At 54.3% G+C, this 18,720-nt stretch overlaps 1 protein-coding gene across 1 annotated transcript in view; it reads right to left on the bottom strand.

Annotated features, from left to right (window-relative positions):
* The window catches only part of LOC119965448 (myozenin-2-like), a 41,944-nt gene that overhangs the window by 15,120 nt on the left and 8,104 nt on the right, over positions 1–18,720 (bottom strand). The window contains exons 2-3 of the mRNA XM_038796241.1: positions 7,921–8,018; positions 3,156–3,313 (exon numbers count right to left, since the gene is read on the bottom strand). Coding sequence (XP_038652169.1) covers positions 3,156–3,313; positions 7,921–7,999 — 237 coding nt within the window. The 5' untranslated portion in view covers positions 8,000–8,018. The remainder of the gene's footprint in view (positions 1–3,155; positions 3,314–7,920; positions 8,019–18,720) is intronic.

Raw genomic sequence — 18,720 nt, 5'->3', positions numbered from 1 at the left:
AGCCAGCAAGGTCCACATTCTTTGAAAGAATAAATCAATAATAATTCTGGTGGATCTACACTGAGCGCCTTCCGGAGCCGATATATCCCTTTCCAAGCTGCAGTTCCCAGAACTGGATACAATCCTCCAGATGTGGCTGAACCAAGGCTTTGTAGGAAAATGCCCTTCTCTTTATATTCTAGTCTAATTACAAGGACTAACATTAACCCATTTGGCTATTTTTGTTATACCTGACTCTGCCAGCAGGTTGCCTGAACACTAGATAACAACAACTGCTCATTGCCCCGGTTTCCTCCCACAAATCCCAGAATGATGTGCTGTTGGATAATTTGGACATTCTGAATTCTCCCTCCGTGTACCCGAACAGGCGCCGGAATGTGGTGACTGGGGGCTTTTCACAGTAACTTCATTGCAGGGTTAATGTAAGCCTACTTGTGACAATAAATAATATTATTATTATTAGTTCCAGGGCCTCTGGTGAACAAACAATTAAGAAGAATCTGAAATTGGGAACAAAGGGGCATAAAGATGACTTCTTGAGGTATGGCTTTGTTAATTGTGCCAATGCAAATCTCATGTGTGTTACATGCAAGGAAGTGCTGGCAAGTGAAAGTTTAAAACCCTCAAGACTTCAATGTCATTTGAAGACTAAACATGGTGAGTTTGAGGACAAACCTCTTAATTTCTTTCAAAGGATACAGCAAGAACTTAAATTGTCAGCTGAAGTCCGTAGCAGAAATGTAACATTGGGTGAAGTAGGCTCACCTGTCGCGTTAAATGTAAGCAATAATGGTGGGTTGCAAAGCCCGGCAGGCGGGGGTCCTGAAGGTCGGCCCGTTGGTAAAAGTGGGTCCCAGAAAAGGAAGTTTGAAAAACGCTGGTCTTAAGGATAGATAATTACGTTAGGGTCAGAGGGGAGTCAGTTCAAACAACACTGATTTCCTCTGACCATCTGTCCCTAATCGGTGTTGAATCAGCTTGTTTTAAAGAATAAACGGTGGTGTTTTTTCCCTAACCTCTAGATTTTTATGTGAGCCTATTTGACTAATAATCAACTGCTGACCCGAGTTAAGATTAACTCAGAAGGTTACTTTATTTTGCACATTCAAAATCCACAAGAGGGATGTCGGTGATGTCTCACTCCCCATTCACACAGTGAAGGGAGGGATAGAGAAAGGGGCGGCTACAGGGCAAGGACCACAGGAAAACTTAATATTGGTTCACATGAGTTCCACGGCCCCAAAGTCGGAGTCGAAAGAGAAATTCTCCTCCAAGTCACTCATTATCCCAACTTGGAAATATATCGCTGTTCCTTCACTGTCGCTGGGTCAAAATCCTGGAACTTCCTCCCTAACAGCACTGTGGGTGTGCCTACACCTCAGGGGACTGCAGCGGTTCAAGATGGCAGCTCACCACCGTCATCTGATGTGCAACTAGGGATGAGCAATAAATGCTGGCCTAACCAGTGATCCCCATGCCCTGTAAATTAATTTAAAACAATCTTCCAGTGGACTCAGGTTGAACGGGCCAGTTGTCCTGTATGGACAGAGTTGGCTTCTCTGTGGCTGCCCAGTTGGATGGTAAAACAGCAAAGTCAGCAGCTCAGAAATATAACATCAAACCGTTCAACAATCTTGGACCATGTGATATTCCTTCTCCACAATGACTTCAAAACCGGCTGTTCATTCAGTGTATTGAATTGACTTTATTTTCAGGCCTGATAATGTCTCAGCCATTAGGGGTTGAAAGAGGTAGCATTTATCTTGAGGGTCTGGCGTTTGGGAAGCCATTGTCCCAACAGGTCCACTAACTCCATTGGCAAGATTGGCTTATGCAATGAAAACGGCCTTCCTGTAAACTCCCCTTCAAAACGTTTGCCCATCCCAGATTATCTTTTAGTTGTTCTTAGGCATAACGAGGTGTGGCACTCTCAAGACTGAGAGCAGAATAATTTTTTTCTGGAGAGAAGGTCAACCATCTAAGTCATGTAGATTGCACAGAAAAGACCTGTTTAAAAATTAGAAATAGCAATAAGGATAAAGTTCTTAAATATATGCAATGTTGGGTTTCTGCTCTGCGTTGGCAGAATGTAACAATTAGCATTGCTATTTGGATATGAGGCCCATATGATTCACATTGGAGATGGGCTTTGAGAAGGGACGAGTCCATGTGAATCAACTGCAGGATCAGGTTGCCTTTGGTCTAAAGGATCGCTGAGCCTCACAGGCAGGTCGGTCTGCAATAGTCTGAGAAAGAGCAAAGAAAGATAGAGGCAGCTAGTCCCGCACCTTAATCAGAGTAAAAACTGGCCCTGATCAGGTGAAATGCAAATGGGGGATTGCACTGAGATCGAAGAGACCGGGTTTGTGAGGATTTAAACGAGGCTGGAAGATTTGCCTGGCATTGGCTGAAGGAAGGGTTCTCCAGAGTAAACCTCACCATGAGAGTCAATTGAGGGAGATTAGGAGTTACCTGTCAGGAAAAAGGACAATACGGGTCCTCAGGAGCTAAACATAGAAACGTAGGAAATAGGAACAGGAGGAGGCCATTCAGCCCTTCGTGCCTGCCCTGCCATTCATTAGGATCATGGCTGATCATCCAACTCAGTAATCTGTTCCTCCTTTCCCCCATATCCTTTGATCCCTTTAGATTGAAGTACCCCTGAGAATCATTTTAGACTGGCTCACGGAGATTTAAATGTAAAATGCAGTGCAAAGTATAACTATGGAATGGGATTTTCTGTTGTTTGAAAATCAACTGAGGGATCTTCACTGTAGTTTAGAGTGTAAGTTGCCTACTGAATAGTGTTTAGATATTGGTGCCTTTGGTCTGTTTGCTACAGTAAAAGTCTTAAAACTTGGAATCTTGTCAAGTGATCTTCCTAGTCAGTCACTGGAAATTTAAATACCTTTTGAAGCGTTATTGGTCTCTATGGGGCGCGTAACAATGGAAACTATCAGACCAGCTCTGCAGAGAAATAGTTGCTCGAGTTCCACCTGGAGGCCATCAGTCGCACTCGATCCAGTAGCCATCCGGCCAGCCCTACCACAGACCCCAGCGACCCCACTCAACATTCAACAGAACTCAACGTCAGTTCAGCTTTACCCTTTTTCCAGCATGCCCTAAAGTTACCATAGCAACTGCTGGGTACCCACCGCTGGAGTCCCCTGTGCCCCTTCCACCGTGAATTTGTCGACCCTCTTCTGCCGCAGGTGGAACATCTTTGATCCTTTGTTCGCAAGCAGTGATAGCTCCTCCATCATCACATCCTGAGGAACACTGACCTTCTTCCCCAGATCCAGGTGAGTCACTTCTTAAAGCCGGGAAGAGCATGGAAAGGTACAAGCAAAACACAAGAGAAGGTTAAGAAATCACCGGCGTCGGGAACAGGATTTTGCCTTTAACAACCCTTGTTGATTTCACAGCTCCATCTTCCTGCTCACTCGCATTTATACTCTTAGCTAAATCTCCAAAGCCTTTGGAAAGTTCCGATCTGATTCGGTATCTCACGTTTGAAAAGCGCATTGGGCGAAATTTTAACTCACTCCAAACTCATCCACTTTTAAGTTAAAATTGGCCCCGTTGTGCAAGATGGTTTCTTCCAACACCTGCTCCCCCCTCCCCCCACCGCTGCCATTGCCACCCCTCTTCCCCCCCCCCCCCAACACCCTCACCTCGCACCCCCACACTCTATCTAACCGGTTCTAACTGGGCCTCTGGGCGGTAAATTAATTTTCCCCCCACACCCAGTCCCACTGAGTAGGCAGCACACAAACACCGTGCTACATGGTCGTCTGCCCGGTTGTAGCGTTCAGCTGTGCGTGACCTATGCTGCTGGCTGGCCAGATGCTCAGCGCGGGGTGGGGGGGGGGGGCTAGCAGTGTGCACGGCGAGCAGGTGTTCTGACTGACCAGCAGCTCTTAAAGACAGTCTCTCCCTCTGAGAGGGGAGCTGCACAATGAATGGAAGGAGGATTCTGCTAACTGCCCGTACGGCAATTTGTTACAAAGAGAAACTGATTAAATGGAGAATCAGGAAAGTGAGTGTGTTGCTCCCATGCTTCAGACTCCAGGGAATTACCGGCCTGGCCTGCTTAATTTCTCTTCGAGGACAAGCCTCTTGGTGCAGGAGTCAATCTCGTGAACGTCATGAATCCCCTCTAAGGCGAGTGTGTCATCTGTTGGATGTTAGATTCATTCTGAGGCCAGGGATGAAGGGGTTGGGAAGGCTGGGCGCCTGAATACACCAGACTTTAGAAGTCTGAGAGGTGATCTTATTAAGACAAGTAAGATCCTGAGGGGACTTGATTCGGGGAGGGGGATGCTGGAACCATATTTCCTCTTGTTGGAGAGACTTGAGGACACGGTTCAAAAGGGGCGGGATTCTCCGACCCCCCCCCCCCCCCGTGTATGTTACACCAGGTATTTGCCGGCAGGACCTGGCTGCGTGGGCGGCCTCCGGGGTCCAGGGGGGAAGGTGGGGGGAGGGGGGGGGGCGCGGGAGAATCTGGCCCCGAGAGGTGCCCCCCACGGTGGCTTGGCCCCATGATCGAGGCCCACCGATCCACAGGCGGGCCTGTGCCGTGAGGGCTCTATTCCTCCGCACCGGCGGCTGTAGTGGTCCGCCATGGCCGGTGCGGAGACGAACCCCTCTGCGCATGCGCGGGGATGACACCAGCACACGCTGGTGTCGCTCCTGCGCATGCACCAACCCGCGCCAGCCAGCGGAGGCCCTTCGGCGCTGGTTGGCGTGTCACCAAGCCCGTTCCCCGCTGGCCGGCGCGGCGCAAACCACTCCGGGGCCGGCCTAGCCCCTGAAGGTGCAGAGGATTCCGCAGCTTTGGGGTGGCCCGGCGCCGGAGTGGTTCACGCCACTCCTCGGCGCAGGGACCCCGCGCCCCGCCGGGTAGGGGAGAATCCTGCCCAAGGGGCCTCCTATTTAAGAGGGAGATGAGGAGAATGTTTCTCTCTCAGAGGGCCGTGAGTCTGTGGGGTCCTCTCTCCCGGAGAGAGGTGGAGGCTGCTGGACAGATTCGCGACTGACAAGGGGAGGGTCAAAGGTTGCGGGAATAGACAGGAATATGGAGCTGCGGTCACATTCATATCAGCCATGAACTTATCAAATAACAGAAGAGTTATTTGGGGCGGAATGGCCTACTCCTGCTCCTAGTCCGTATGTTCGATTATGCAGGCTAAAACTGCGCTCCAGGGGTGGATTTCCCATAGACAAATCTAATCGAAGCCCCTCACAGACCTGACTGAAGGTTATAATATCAGATAACATAGAATCTCTCCACTTTGTATTTCTGCCAAAGGCTGAACTAGTACAATGTTTAATATCCAAATTTTAATATTTCAAAATAAACACCACTGACACAGAACGTTAAATCCAATGCCCCCCAGCTAATCAGCACTTACCATTGCCAATCACAACAGGGAATTAAAATAGATTGCAGGAACTGTCACTTAGCAACACTCCAGCTCCATATTACAGTAAAGTACAGAAGGGAAAACATCACATTCCCAGCAAGTGTCTAACGTGCCAGGCGACTGTTGCTGAAACACGAGAACTCCGGATTTAAGCACAGTGCATATCTCTCATAGATGTGGTCTAGGAAATGTCCAGCTGCTCGGCTAGTGTCTGCACAGATTGCTTGTTATTGCCCAGTGGAGAATGTGCCCCCCCCCCCCCCCCCCCCCCCCCCCCCCCGAGTTGTGGCAGTGGCTTTGCCTTCCAAAACATGCACTCGCATGCCAATTGCATTTGCCTTTCACACCTAACCACATGTGTCAGCTACGGCTGATTGGCTGAACGCTTGCCTCTGATTCAGGGGGTCAGGGTTTACGTCCCAGTCCAGCAACTTCATCACAAAATCCAGAATGATATTCCCAGTACAGTGCTGAGGGATTGCTGCACTGTTGGAGGGTCAGTACTGAGGGAGTGCCGCACTGTCAGAGGGACAGTACTGAGGGAGTGCTGCAGTGTCAGAGGGTCAGTACTGAGGGAGTGCTGCAGTGTCAGAGGGTCAGTGCTGAGGGAGTGCCGCACTGTCAGCGGGTCAGTACTGAGGGAGTGCTGCAGTGTCAGAGGGTCAGTACTGAGGGAGTGCTGCACTGTCAGAGGGTCAGTACTGAGGGAGTGCTGCCCTGTCAGAGGGTCAGTACTGAGGGAGTGCTGCACTGTCAGAGGGTCAGTACTGAGGGAGTGCCGCACTGTCAGAGGGACAGTACTGAGGGAGTGCTGCACTGTCAGAGGGTCAGCACTGAGGGAGTGCTGCACTGTCAGAGGGTCAGTACTGAGGGAGTGCTGCAGTGTCAGAGGGTCAGTGCTGAGGGAGTGCTGCACTGTCAGAGGGTCAGTACTGAGTGATTGCTGCTCTGTCAGAGGGTCAGTACTGAGGGAGTGCTGCACTGTCAGAGTCAGTACTGAGGGAGTGCCGCACTGTCAGAGTCAGTACTTAGGGAGTGCTGCATTGTCAGAGGGTCAGTACTGAGTGAGTGTCACGCTGTCAGAGGGTCAGTACCGAGGGAGTGCCGAACTGTCAGAGGGTCAGTACTGAGGGAGTGCTGCATTGTCAGAGGGTCAGTACTGAGGGAGTGCTGCACTGTCAGAGGGTCAGTACTGAGGGAGTGCTGCACTGTCAGAGGGTCAGTACTGAGAGAGTGCTGCACTGTCAGAGGGTCAGTACTGAGGGAGTGCTGCACTGTCAGAGGGTCAGTACTGAGGGAGAGCTGCACTGTCAGAGGGGCAGTACTGAGGGAGTGCTGCACTGTCAGAGGGTCAGTACCGAGGGAGTGCCGCACTGTCAGAGGGTCCGTACCGAGGGAGTGCCGCACTGTCAGAGGGTCAGTACTGAGGGAGTGCTGCACTGTCAGGGGGTCAGTACTGAGGGAGTGCAGCACTGTCAGAGGGTCAGTACTGAGGGAGTGCTGCACTGTCAGATGGTCAGTACTGAGGGAGTGCCGCACTGTCAGAGGGTCAGTACTGAGGGAGTGCCGCACTGTCAGAGGGTCAGTACTGAGGGAGTGCTGCACTGTCAGAGGGTCAGTACTGAGGGAGTGCCACACTGTCAGAGAGTCAGTACTGAGGGAGTGCTGCATTGTCGGAGGGTCAGTACTGAGGGAGTGCTGCACTGTCAGAGGGTCAGTACTGAGGGAGTGCTGCACTGTCAGATGGACAGTGCTGAGGGAGTGCCGCACTGTCAGAGGGTCAGTACTGAGGGAGAGCCGCACTGTCAGAGGGTCAGTACTGAGGGAGTGCCGCACTGTCAGAGGGTCAGTACTGAGGGAGTGCCGCACTGTCAGAGGGTCAGTACTGAGGGAGTGCCGCACTGTCAGAGGGTCAGTACTGAGGGAGTGCTGCACTGTCAGAGGGTCAGTACTGAAGGAGTGCTGCACTGTCAGAGGGTCAGTACTGAGGGAGTGCCGCACTGTCAGAGGGTCAGTACTGAGGGAGTGCTGCACTGTCAGAGGGTCAGTACTGAGGGAGTGCCGCACTGTCAGATGGACAGAACAATCTGAGACCTGTACTGAGGCGATGCTGCCTTATTGATGAGAAGTTGTCGTTTCAGCACCATAAGAGTGAAGAGAAACAAGCGGAAGACACCAACATGTTTCTAGCCGCTGGATCCACCAGAATCAACCAATGTGTTATTTCTCCTGGAGCCTGCTGGGGCAGCCCCCCCCCCCCCCCCCCGCCCCCCCCCCCCACCGGCCCCGACAGGCTTCTGAAAAGTGGACCCGGGTTCAGTTGATTTTCATCCGTGCACTGGAGCTCCTGGGAGATTGAGTTGAGTTACAAAGAGGGTGCAAAATAATAATTCTGCAATGACACCTTTAATCAAACCAAAGGCAGGAGTAAGGAGAGAAGAGAAGGAAGTGTCTGGGATGTGGCTGGTCTAATTGATCTGCAATCCCTTACCTGCCAGCTCCCCATGGGCCTCTCTGGCTATGGCCGATGCCATCTTCTTCCTCTCCCTGACTAACGAGGCGTGCGACATGAAGCCTGGCAGTGGGAATCTGAGGAAGAGAAAGGTACATATTGGCTGAGAGATCAGTTCCAGTCCCGCTCGACATTGGGCCCATTAATGCCCTTTTCAGGCACGGTCGCACTGGGTGGGATTTTCCGGCATCCTCTCCGTGGCATCTTTTCCTGTGTCAGAGGCGGCTCAGCAATGGCTGCCGGCGGGAATGTGGTGAATGTGATTCACACCGGATTATAACCTGTATATACATGTGTCTATATTGTAAGTGCAGTTGCACTATCTGACCTCCAGGGGGAGTAGCTCTGGGAATGCTCAAGTTGTACGGGGCTTCTCCCTTGGCTCCGCCCAGGACTCCTCCCCCCAGAAGCTGCTGTATAAAGATCAGTGCCACAGGGTCAGCCGGCCAGTTCACCGAAAGGTCAACGGCTAACAGGCTGGCTCTGTTGTGAGTATATTAAAACCGCTATTCTAATCCTACAAGCACGTGTCCGTAGAATTGTTGGTTCCAACAGGGACCTTCCGGGCCCACCGATGCCTGCGGCGTTTTTGCATGGCCACCGACTGCGGGGGTGGGTTGGGTGGGGTGGGGTGTCACCTTTGGCGAGACCGGAAGATCCCACCCTTGGGAAGGGCCGGAAAATCCTGCCCAGGTCTATTTTTCAGTTTTGACCAATATGGAGGGTAGCACACTTCAGTGCTGTAACCTCCCTGCAATCCTGGGTGTTTGGGCGGCCATTTTGAGAGCTGAAATCCAGGTACTAGGCCCAACAACTTCCAGTCTTTGTTGCTAGCTGTTTCTCAGCAGCAATGACAAAGAAAACGGGGTGAAAAGATACAACAGAAACACAAGAACATGGCAGTCTCCACAACAACTTGTTTTTATATCGCACCCGAATCATAAAATGTCCCAAGATCAGGAGCAATTATCAAACAAAATTTCAGACTGAGTCACAGGAGCAGACGTTAGGGGCAGTTGGCCAGGAGGTAGTTTTTCAAGATCAACTTCAAAGGGGAAAGAGAGTTGGAGAAGTTTCAGTGGCAAATTCTGGAGTTCAGGCAGCTGAGAGGACGGTTGCTCACGGCGGAGTGACAGGAATTGAGGATGAGCAAGGATCTGGAGGAGTGCAGAGATCTTTGGGGGTCCGAGGGAGACTACAGAGATGGGAGGTGACCTGCCTCATGCAGGCATTTAAAAAAAAAGCTTGGGTGGAGACTTGTGGCGGTAACGGTTTGTCAGCTGTCACAGCTGGAGATCCCGCAAGAGCCCCTCATCACCTCTTTGTGAGAGGACCCGGGCATCTTGTGCCACTCAGGCAGTTGTCAGGCCTTCCTCCCAGGATCAAGGACCCCAGAGGCAAGCATCCAGCTCATCCAATCGGGAGGATGGCAGGGGGGTGGGAATCAGAATGTGAGCTTCGAAGGTGTAATAACTGAAGGGGAAATAGAGAACCAAAATAAGAGACCATCACCCTCAGGCAGGGCAATAAAGGTGACAAGTGTGAGAAGGGAGGTGGTCAATGCAGGATTGAGGGTGTTGTACCTAAATGTGCGCAGTATACGGAACAAGGTCAATGAGCTTCTTGCGCACATTGAAATTGGTCGGTACAATGTTGTGGGCATCACAGCGACGTGGCTGCAAGGGGATCAGGGCTGGGATCTAAATATCCAAAGATATGTGTCCTATCGAAAGGACAGGCAGATGGGTAAAGGGGGCAGGGTTGCATTGTTAGTACGGAATGAAGTTAAATCAATAGGAAGGAGTGATATAGGACCAGAAGGCACAGAATCTCTGTGGGGAGGCTTGAGGAATCGCAAAGGTAAAAAGACCCTGATGGGAGTTATGTACAGGCCCCCTAGCAGTAGTCAGGATGTGGGGCAGAAAATAAATCAGGAGATAGGAAAGGCATGTAAAAAAAGGCAATTTTACAATAACCATGGGGGACTTCAATTTGCAGATGGACTGGGAAAATCAGGTTGGTAGTGGATCCCAAGAAAAGGAAGTTGTGGAATGTCGAAGGGATGATTTTCTGGAGCAGATTGTGACAGAGACGACTAGGAACAGGCAATTCTAGATTTGGTGATGTGCAATGAGACAGATTTGATTAGGGAACTTAAGGTGAAGGAACCCTTAGGGAGCAGTGACCACAATATGATAGAATTTACCCAGCAGTTTGAGAGGGAGAAGCTGCAATCAGATGTAACGGTATTACAATTAAATAAGGGTAACTACAAAGACATGAGGGAGGAGCTGGTCAGAGTTGATTGGAAAAGGAGTCGAGCAGGGAAGACAGTGGAACAGCAATGGCAGGAGTTTTTGGGGGTTATTAGGGAGGCACAACAGACATTCATCCCAAGGAGGAGGAAACATGTTAAGGGGAGGACAAGGCATCCATGGCTGACGACGGAAGTCAAGGACAGCATAAAAGCTAAAGAAAAGGCATACAAAGTGGCGAGGATTAGTGGGAAGCCAGAGGATTGGGAAGCCTTTAAAAGCAGGCAGAGGACAACTAAAAAAGCAATAAGGAGGGAGAAGATGAAGTACGAGTGCAAGCTAGCTAGTAATATAAAGGAAGATAGGAAGAGTTTTTTTCAATATATAAAAAGTAAGAGAGAGGAAAAATAGACATTGGACCACTAGAAAATGTGGCTGGCGAAGTAATAATAGGAAACAAAGAAATGGCAGACGAACTGAATAGTTATTTTGCACCAGTCTCCACGGTGGAAGACACCAGTGGGATGCCAGAGCTCCAGGTGAACCAGGGGGCAGAGGTGAGCACAGTGACCATTACTTAGGAGAAGGTTCTGGGGAAACTGAAAGGTCCGGAGGTGGATAAATCACCTGGACCGGATGGACTACACCCCAGGGTTCGAAAAGAGATGGCTCAGGAGATTGTGGAGGCATTAGTGATGATCTTTCAGGATGTGGAGATGCCGGAGTTGGACTGGAGTGGGCATAATAAGAAGTCTGACAACACCAGGTTAAAGTCCAACAGGTATGTTTTGAATCACGAGCTAGTGATTTGAAACAAGCTAGTGATTCGAAACACACCTGTTGGACTCTAACCTGATGTTGTAAGACTTCTTACTGATCTTTCAGGAATCACTAGAGGTAGGAAGGTTCCCAGAGGACTGGAAAGTGGCTAATGTAATTTAAGAAAAGGAGGGAGGCAGAAGACGGGAAAGTATAGGCCAGTTAGCCTGACTTCGGCCATTAGTAAGGTTTTCGAGTCGGTTATTAAAGATAAGATCGCGGAGTACTTGGAAGTGCATGGTAAAATAGGACTGAGTCAGCACAGCTTCATCAAGGGGAGGTCATGTCTGACAAATCTGTTAGAGTTCTTTGAGGAAGTAACAAGGAAGTTAGACAAAGGAGAACCAGTGGACGTGATTTATTTAGATTTCCAGAAGACCTTTGACAAGGTGCTGCATAGGAGACTGTAAAATAAGTTAAGAGCCCATGGTGTTCAGGGTAAAATCCTGGCATGGATGGAGGATTGGCTGATTGGTAGAAGGCAGAGAGTGGGGCTAAAGGGGTCTTTTTCAGGATGGCAGCCGGTGACTAGTGGTGTACCTCAGGGGTCAGTTCTGGGACCACAACTTTTCACAATACACATTAATGATCTGGAGGAAGGAACTGAAGGCACGGTTGCTAAGTTTACAGATGATACAAAGATCTGTAGGAGGGTAGGTAGTATTGAAGAAGCAGGCGGGCTGCAGAAGGACTTGGACAGGCTAGGAGAGTGGGCAATGAAGTGGCAGATGGAATACAATGTGGAAAAGTGTGAGGTTATGCACTTTGGAAGGAGAAATGGAGGCATAGACTATTTTCTAAATGGGAGGATGCTTAGGAAATCAGAAGCACAAAGAGAGTCCTTGTTTTACGATTCTCTTAAGGTTAACGTACAGGTTCAGTCGGCAGTTAGGAAGGAAAATGCAATGTTAGCATTCATGTCGAGAGGGCTAGAATACAAGACCAGGGATATACTTCTGAGGCTATAAGGCTCTGGTCAGACCCCATTTGGAGTATTGTGAGCAGTTTTGGGCCCCGTATCTAAGGAAGGATGTGCTGGCCTTGGAAAGGGTCCAGAGGAGGTTCATGAGAATGATCCCTGGAATGAAGAGCTTGTCGTATGAGGACGGTTGAGGACTCTGTGTTTGTACTCGTTGGAGTTTAGAAGGATGAGGGGTGATCTTATTGAAACTTACAAGATACTGCGAGGCCTGGATAGAGTGGACGTGTAGAGGATGTTTCCACTTGTAGGAAAAACTAGAAGCAGAGGGCACAATCTCAGACTAAAGGGACGATCCTTTAAAACAGAGATGAGGAGGAATTTCTTCAGTCAGAGGGTGGTGAATCTGTGGAACTCTTTGCCGCAGAAGGCTGTGGAGGCCAAATCACTGAGTGTCTTTAAGACAGAGATAGCTAGGTTCTTGATTAATAAGTGGATCAGGGGTTATGGGGAAAAGGCAGGAGGATGGGGATGAGAAAATATCAGCCCTGATTGAATGGCGGAGCAGACTCGATGGGCCCTGTGGCCTAATTCTGCTCCTATGTCTTATGATCTCATGGTCTTATCAACAACTGTTGGCCAATGTACAGGAGCACCCTTGAATGAGGGAGGCCGCTGTGAACAGTTGATTGATTGTCATGTTTCTCCCATAGCAAGTCCTCCCACCCACTCCTGGGTTAATACCAATAGTGACAGATGAAGTTCTTCCCCTTGCATTAATTGCCACTTCAGGGCCTCAATTGGCAGTGGGGTGGGAAGGCCGTTCACGGGCAGTCCCACTCTGGACGTAACGGGGCTGGAGGTGGGAGGGTGGCAGGGTCCTTAACCACCATCCTCCTGATGTACCATCAATTCGGCTCAAGACACATTTAGGATCCGAACTGTGGCTTTAATCAGCTAGTTGTTAGCCCGGTGGTCGACTACAGAGAATGGCCGACTGCCGGGAACTCTGGGTACTTATACCCCGCCTCAGAGGCGGGGCCTACTTGCCTCTCGACCAATTGGAGAGCAGTCACATGACTAGTCCCAACCAATCGGACGAGAGGCACATGACCAGCCAGAGCCAATGGGAAGCCAGTGCTCTGCACCAATGGCAGTGCTCATATCCATACCACCACACCTCCTGCCCGATTAAATGCCCTCCACCCATTCCCCTCCCCCCATAATCTCCTCCCCCATCACCCCCCCCCCCCCCCACCCCTCCCGAACATCAGATTAACCAAGATCCCACCGATGATCCCACTGCTGGATGGACAATGCAAGAGGATGGAATAACTAGGACACGGGCAGCAGAGTGTTTGATATGTTTACTTTGACAGATATCGGATTACAAGGAACCAATATGTACAGGGGAGCATAGGGCGCCTCCTCACTCATTATGTCATCAGAACAAGCCCCGATCTTGCACATTTTCTGGCAGAGGTCACTGGACAGGGATCAGTATTTGGATCCTGCCTGCTCTTGTCCAGCAGTGCCTATCGCTACGGTGATCCTTTAAAGGCCCACATTGTCATTTTACCGTGGCCTGCTCCTCCAGGAGCTAACAGAAGAGGCACATTCAAGGACAATATCCTGCATCTCGGCAAACTGACGTGACCACCTGTACACAAGCCATTTCTCAAACCAGCTCATGTTACTCACTGTCAGCAAAATGCAAAATAAGGATGAGAACAGGAACCATCAATTTAATTTGACGTGTAGCAGCAGTTCCTGCCTTTGATGCTGTTGCGGGGGTCAGTATTTATTTCTATTCTGAATGTTCTTTTTATGAACAGACTGGAAATAGGCCTTTATACTTCTGTCTGTCAGCCTTGTCTCAGTGTTAGCCCTCTTGCCTTTGCCCTGCGTGAATGAACTGTCACATTTACGGGCGGCACGGTGACGCAGGGGTTAGCAGTGCTGCCTCACAGCGCCAGGGACCCAGATTCAATTTCCAGCACTGTCTGTGCGGAGTCTGCACGTTCTCCCCGTGTCTGCGCGGGGTTTCCTCCGGGTGCTCCGGTTTCCTCCCACAGACCAAACGTGTGCAGGTTAGGCGGATTGGCCGTGATAGAATTTCCTGTTCGTGTCCAAAGATGTGGATGTTCGGTGGGGTTAGAGGGATAGGGCGGGGGGAGTGGGCCTCGGTCGGGTGCTCTTTCAGAGGGTCGGTGCAGACTCGATGGGCCAAATGGCCTCCTCCTCTGGCTGGGATCTGCTTTGGAGTGTCCCAGGCATGCCATAGAAATGCCTTTGAGGTCTGAACATGGGAATCCTGGCTGACACGCTACCGAGGGGGAACTGCACCGTCGGAAGTGTCAACTTTCTTTTGGGATAGTAAACCGAGATCCCGCTAGTCTGCTCAGGAACTTGTAGAAGCTGCCTCACGGCCTCTACTTTGTCACACAGGGCAATTCTCCTTGGTGTGCTCATCAATATTCATCCCTCAGTCACACCTAATACAGTTTCTCTGTTCACTTTCTAATTGCTGTTTCTGGGATCTTCCTGTGCAGAGATTGACTGCTGCATCAGAGCAATGGATACACCTGAGAGGTGCTTCATTTGGCAGTCAGGAGGTGAGATATTCGCTGCAGAATTCACAGTCTAAGATTGTGGAAGATTCATGCAGAAAATCAAGTTCAATTATGTATTGACCTTCAGTTGACCTCATTCCCTCCATAGTCATGGGTCAACGCCTTCCCATGAACTGTTTGAGCACAACGTTCCATTTTACTCATTCATGCAAGATAAGGGAAGGCCAGATTGAATTGCCCGTCCTTTATTTGCCCTTGAGAAGGTAGGTAGTGAGCTGCCTTCTTCAACCACCGCCCTTGCCTTTCGAGGGGGTTTGGAAGGTGCTGTCGGAGGGGACGATGTGAGTTGCGCCAATGAGTCTCGTAGGCGGTTCACCATGACTGTGCGTCAGTGGTGGAAGGAGTGAATGTTGAAGGTGCTCGGCTTTGCCCTGGATCGTATCGAGTTTCTAGGGCGTTGGAGCTGCACTCACCCAGGCAAGTGGAGAGTATTTCTGACACTCATGGCTTGTGTCTTGCAGACGGCGGACAAGCTTTGGGGGGTCAGGAGGTGAGATATTCACTGAAAAATTCACAGCCTTTGACTTTCTCTTATGGCCACAATATTTATACGAGAGAGAGATGATAGGATAGGTCAACACGTAATGGTTCGAGATTAATGGTTAGATGCATTTACATGAGGTGCCCCACCCTGTCATGCCAATCGAAATCTTCACAGTCAAGGAAATGCATCTAAAATGATTGTTCTGAAGGGAAATGAGGCAGCTAATTAATGCACAGCAAGTTCCCGCAAAAAGGGATGAGATAAATAGTTATGTTGATTGAGGGATAATGTTGACCCAGGACATCGGGAGAACTCTGATTTTCATGAGGTAGCGCCCTTGGAGCTTTATCATCCATTTCAGTAGGTGGGGGGGGGGGGGGGGGGGGGGGGGGGGGGGGGGGGGGGGGGGGGGGGGGGGTTGGGGGGGGGGGTGGGGGGGGGGGGTGGTGTTCTGCAGGGTGCTGCGGGGCGGGGTGCTGCGGGTGCTGCGGGGTGCTGCAGGGTGCTGCGGGGTGCTGCGGGGTGCTGCGGGGCGGGGTGCTGCGGGGCGGGGTGCTGCGGGGTGCTGCAGGGGGTGCTGTGGGGCGGGGTGCTGTGGGGCGGGGTGCTGCGGGGTGCTGCGGGGTGCTGCGGGGTGCTGCGGGGTGCTGCTGGGTGCTGCGGGGCGGGGTGCTGGGGGGCGGGGTGCTGCGGGGTGCTGCAGGGTGCTGCGGGGCGGGGTGCTGCGGGGCGGGGTGCTGCGGGGTGGGGTGCGGAGGGGCGGGGTGCTGCGGGGCGGGGTGCTGCGGGGTGCTGCTGGGTGCTGCGGGGTGCTGCGGGGCGGGGTGCTGCGGGGTGCTGTGGGGCGGGGTGCTGCGGGTTGCTGCGGGTTGCTGCGGGGCGGGCTGCGGGGTGCTGCGGGTGCTGCAGGTGCTGCGGGGCGGGTGCTGCGGGGTGCTGCAGGGTGCTGCAGGGTGCTGCGGGGTGCTGCGGGTGCTGCGGGGCGGGGTGCTGCGGGGTGCTGCAGGGGTGCTGTGGGGCGGAGTGCTGTGGGGCGGGGTGCTGCGGGGTGCTGCGGGGTGCTGCGGGGTGCTGCTGGGTGCTGCGGGGTGCTGCGGGGCGGGGTGCTGTGGGGCGGGGTGCTGCAGGGTGCTGCGGGGCGGGGTGCTGCGGGGCGGGGTGCTGCGGGGCGGGGTGCTGCGGGGCGGGGTGCTGCGGGGCGGGGTGCTGTGGGGCGGGGTGCTGCGGGTGGCTGCTGGGTGCTGCGGGGCGGGGTGCTGCGGGGTGCTGCGGGGCGGGGTGCTGCGGGGTCCTGCAGGGCGGGGTGCTGCGGGGCGTCGTGCTGCGGGGCGTCGTGCTGCGGGGCGGGGTGCTGCGGGGTGCTGCGGGGTGCTGCAGGGGTGCTGCGGGGCGGGTGCTGCGGGGTGCTGCGGGGTGCTGCGGGGCGGGGTGCTGCAGGGTGCTGCAGGGGGTGCTGTGGGGTGCTGCAGGGTGCTGCGGGGTGCTGTGGTGTGCTGCAGGGTGCTGCGGGGCGGGGTGCTGCGGGGTACTGCTGGGCAGGGTGCTGCAGGGTGCTGCAGGGGGTGTTGTGGGGTGCTGCAGGGTGCTGCAGGGGGTGCTGTGGGGTGCTGCAGGGTGCTGCAGGGTGCTGCAGGGGGTGCTGTGGAGTGCTGCAGGGTGCTGCGGGGTGGGGTGCTGCGGGGCGGGGTGCTGTGGGGCGGGATGCTGCAGGGTGCTGCGGGGCGTGGTACTGCGGGGCGGGGAGCTGCGGGGTGCTGCGGGGTGCTGTGGGGTGCTGCAGGGTGCTGTGGGGGCGGGCTGCTGCGGGGTCCTGCGGGGCGGGGTGCTGCGGGGTGCTGCGGGGCGGGGTGCTGTGGGGCGGGCTGCTGCGGGGTCCTGCGGGGCAGGGTGCTGCGGGGTGCTGCGGGGTACTGCGGGATGCTGCGGGGCGGGGTGCTGTGGGGTGCTGCGGGGTGCTGCGGGGTGCTGCGGGGCGGGGTGCTGCGGGGTGCTGCGGGGTGCTGTGGGGTGCTGCGGGGTGCTGCGGGGTGCTGCGGGGTGCTGCGGGGCGGGGTGCTGCGGGGCGGGGTGCTGCAGGGCGGGATGCTGCGGGGCGGTGTGCTGCGGGGTGCTGCGGGGCGGGGTGCTGCGGGGTGCTGCGGGGCGGGTGCTGCAGGGCGGGGTGCTGCGGGGCGGGGTGCTGCGGGGCGGGGTGCTGCGGGGCGGGGTGCTGCGGGGTGCTGCGGGGGCGGGGGTGCTGTGGGGCGGGGTGCGGCAGGGCGGGGTGCTGCGGGGCGGGGTGCTGCGGGGCGGGGTGCTGCGGGGCGGGGTGCTGCGGGGTGCTGTGTCCACTTTGTATCCCCTCTGGAAGGTAGCACTTCTTACAGCGCTGCGCTGCCTCTACAATGGAACAGTTGGTGTTTACCTGGATGTTGGGCACTTCTTTCCGGACAGGAACACAACATTGTGACTCAATGGGATGAGTGTTGCCCGGGATTCTCTCAGCCCTGGCCGGGCCGGGATGCTGGGCCGGGATACTCTCAGCCCGGTCTGGGCCGGGATTCTCTCAGCCCGGTCTGGGCCGGGATTCTCTCAGCCCGGGCTGGGCCGGGATTCTCTCAGCCCGGGCTGGGCCGGGATGCTGGGCTGGGATGCTGGGCCGGGATTCTCTCAGCCCGGGCTGGGCCGGGATTCTCTCAGCCCGGGCTGGGCCGGGATTCTCTCATCCTGGGCTGGGCCGGGATGCTGGGCCGGGATTCTCTCAGCCCGGGCTGGGCCAGGATTTTCTCAGCCCGGGCGTGGCCGGGATTCACTCAGCCTGGGCTGGGCCGGGATTCTCTCAGCCCTGGCTGGGCCGGGATTCTCTCAGCCCTGGATGGGCCGGGATTCTCTCAGCCCTGGCTAGGCCGGGATTCTCTCAGCCCGGGCTGGGCCGGGATTCTCTCAGCCCGGGCTGGGCCGGGATTCTCTCAGCCCGGGCTGGGCCGGGATTCTCTCAGCCCGGGCTGGGCCGGGATGCTGGGCCGGGATTCTCTCAGCCCCGGATGGGCCGGGATTCTCTCAGCCCTGGCTAGGCCGGGATTCTCTCAGCCCCGGCTGGGCCGGGATTCTCTCAGCCCGGGCTGGGCCGGGATGCTGGGCCGGGATTCACTCAGCCCGGGCCGGGCCGGGATTCTCTCAGCCCGGGCCGGGCCGGGATTCTCTCAGCCCGGGCCGGGCCGGGATTCTCTCAGCCCGGGCCGGGCCGGGATTCTCTCAGCCCGGGCCGGGCCGGGATTCTCTCAGCCCGGGCCGGGCCGGGATTCTCTCAGCCCGGGCTGGGCCGGAGAATTGCCGGGCCGGGCACAAATCGCGTGACGGCTCCCTGACGCCAGTCCGCTGATTCTCCTGAGAGCAGAGAATCGGTGGCATTGGCACCGGCACGGCGGTGGAGCGGCACTCCGGCGATTCTCCGCCCGCGATGGGCCGAGCGGACCCCTGTAGGGGTCAGAATCGCTGCTCCTGAGGTCATGATGACGCCGTCGAGAAACGCGATGGCGTTTATGACGGCATCAACACTTAGCCTCAGGATCAGAGAATCCCGCCCAGGGAGTTTGGAAGGGGGAGTCGCCTCGCAGATCCATCTACACATGGTGCCGCTAATTTGCCAATTAGCTTCAGTGCTGTTAGTTGCATGGGGGAAGCTGCAAT

The sequence above is a fragment of the Scyliorhinus canicula genome, chromosome 4, assembly GCF_902713615.1.
Source record: "Scyliorhinus canicula chromosome 4, sScyCan1.1, whole genome shotgun sequence".
NCBI lineage: Eukaryota > Metazoa > Chordata > Chondrichthyes > Carcharhiniformes > Scyliorhinidae > Scyliorhinus > Scyliorhinus canicula.
This window is presented reverse-complemented; position numbering and strand designations above follow the sequence as displayed.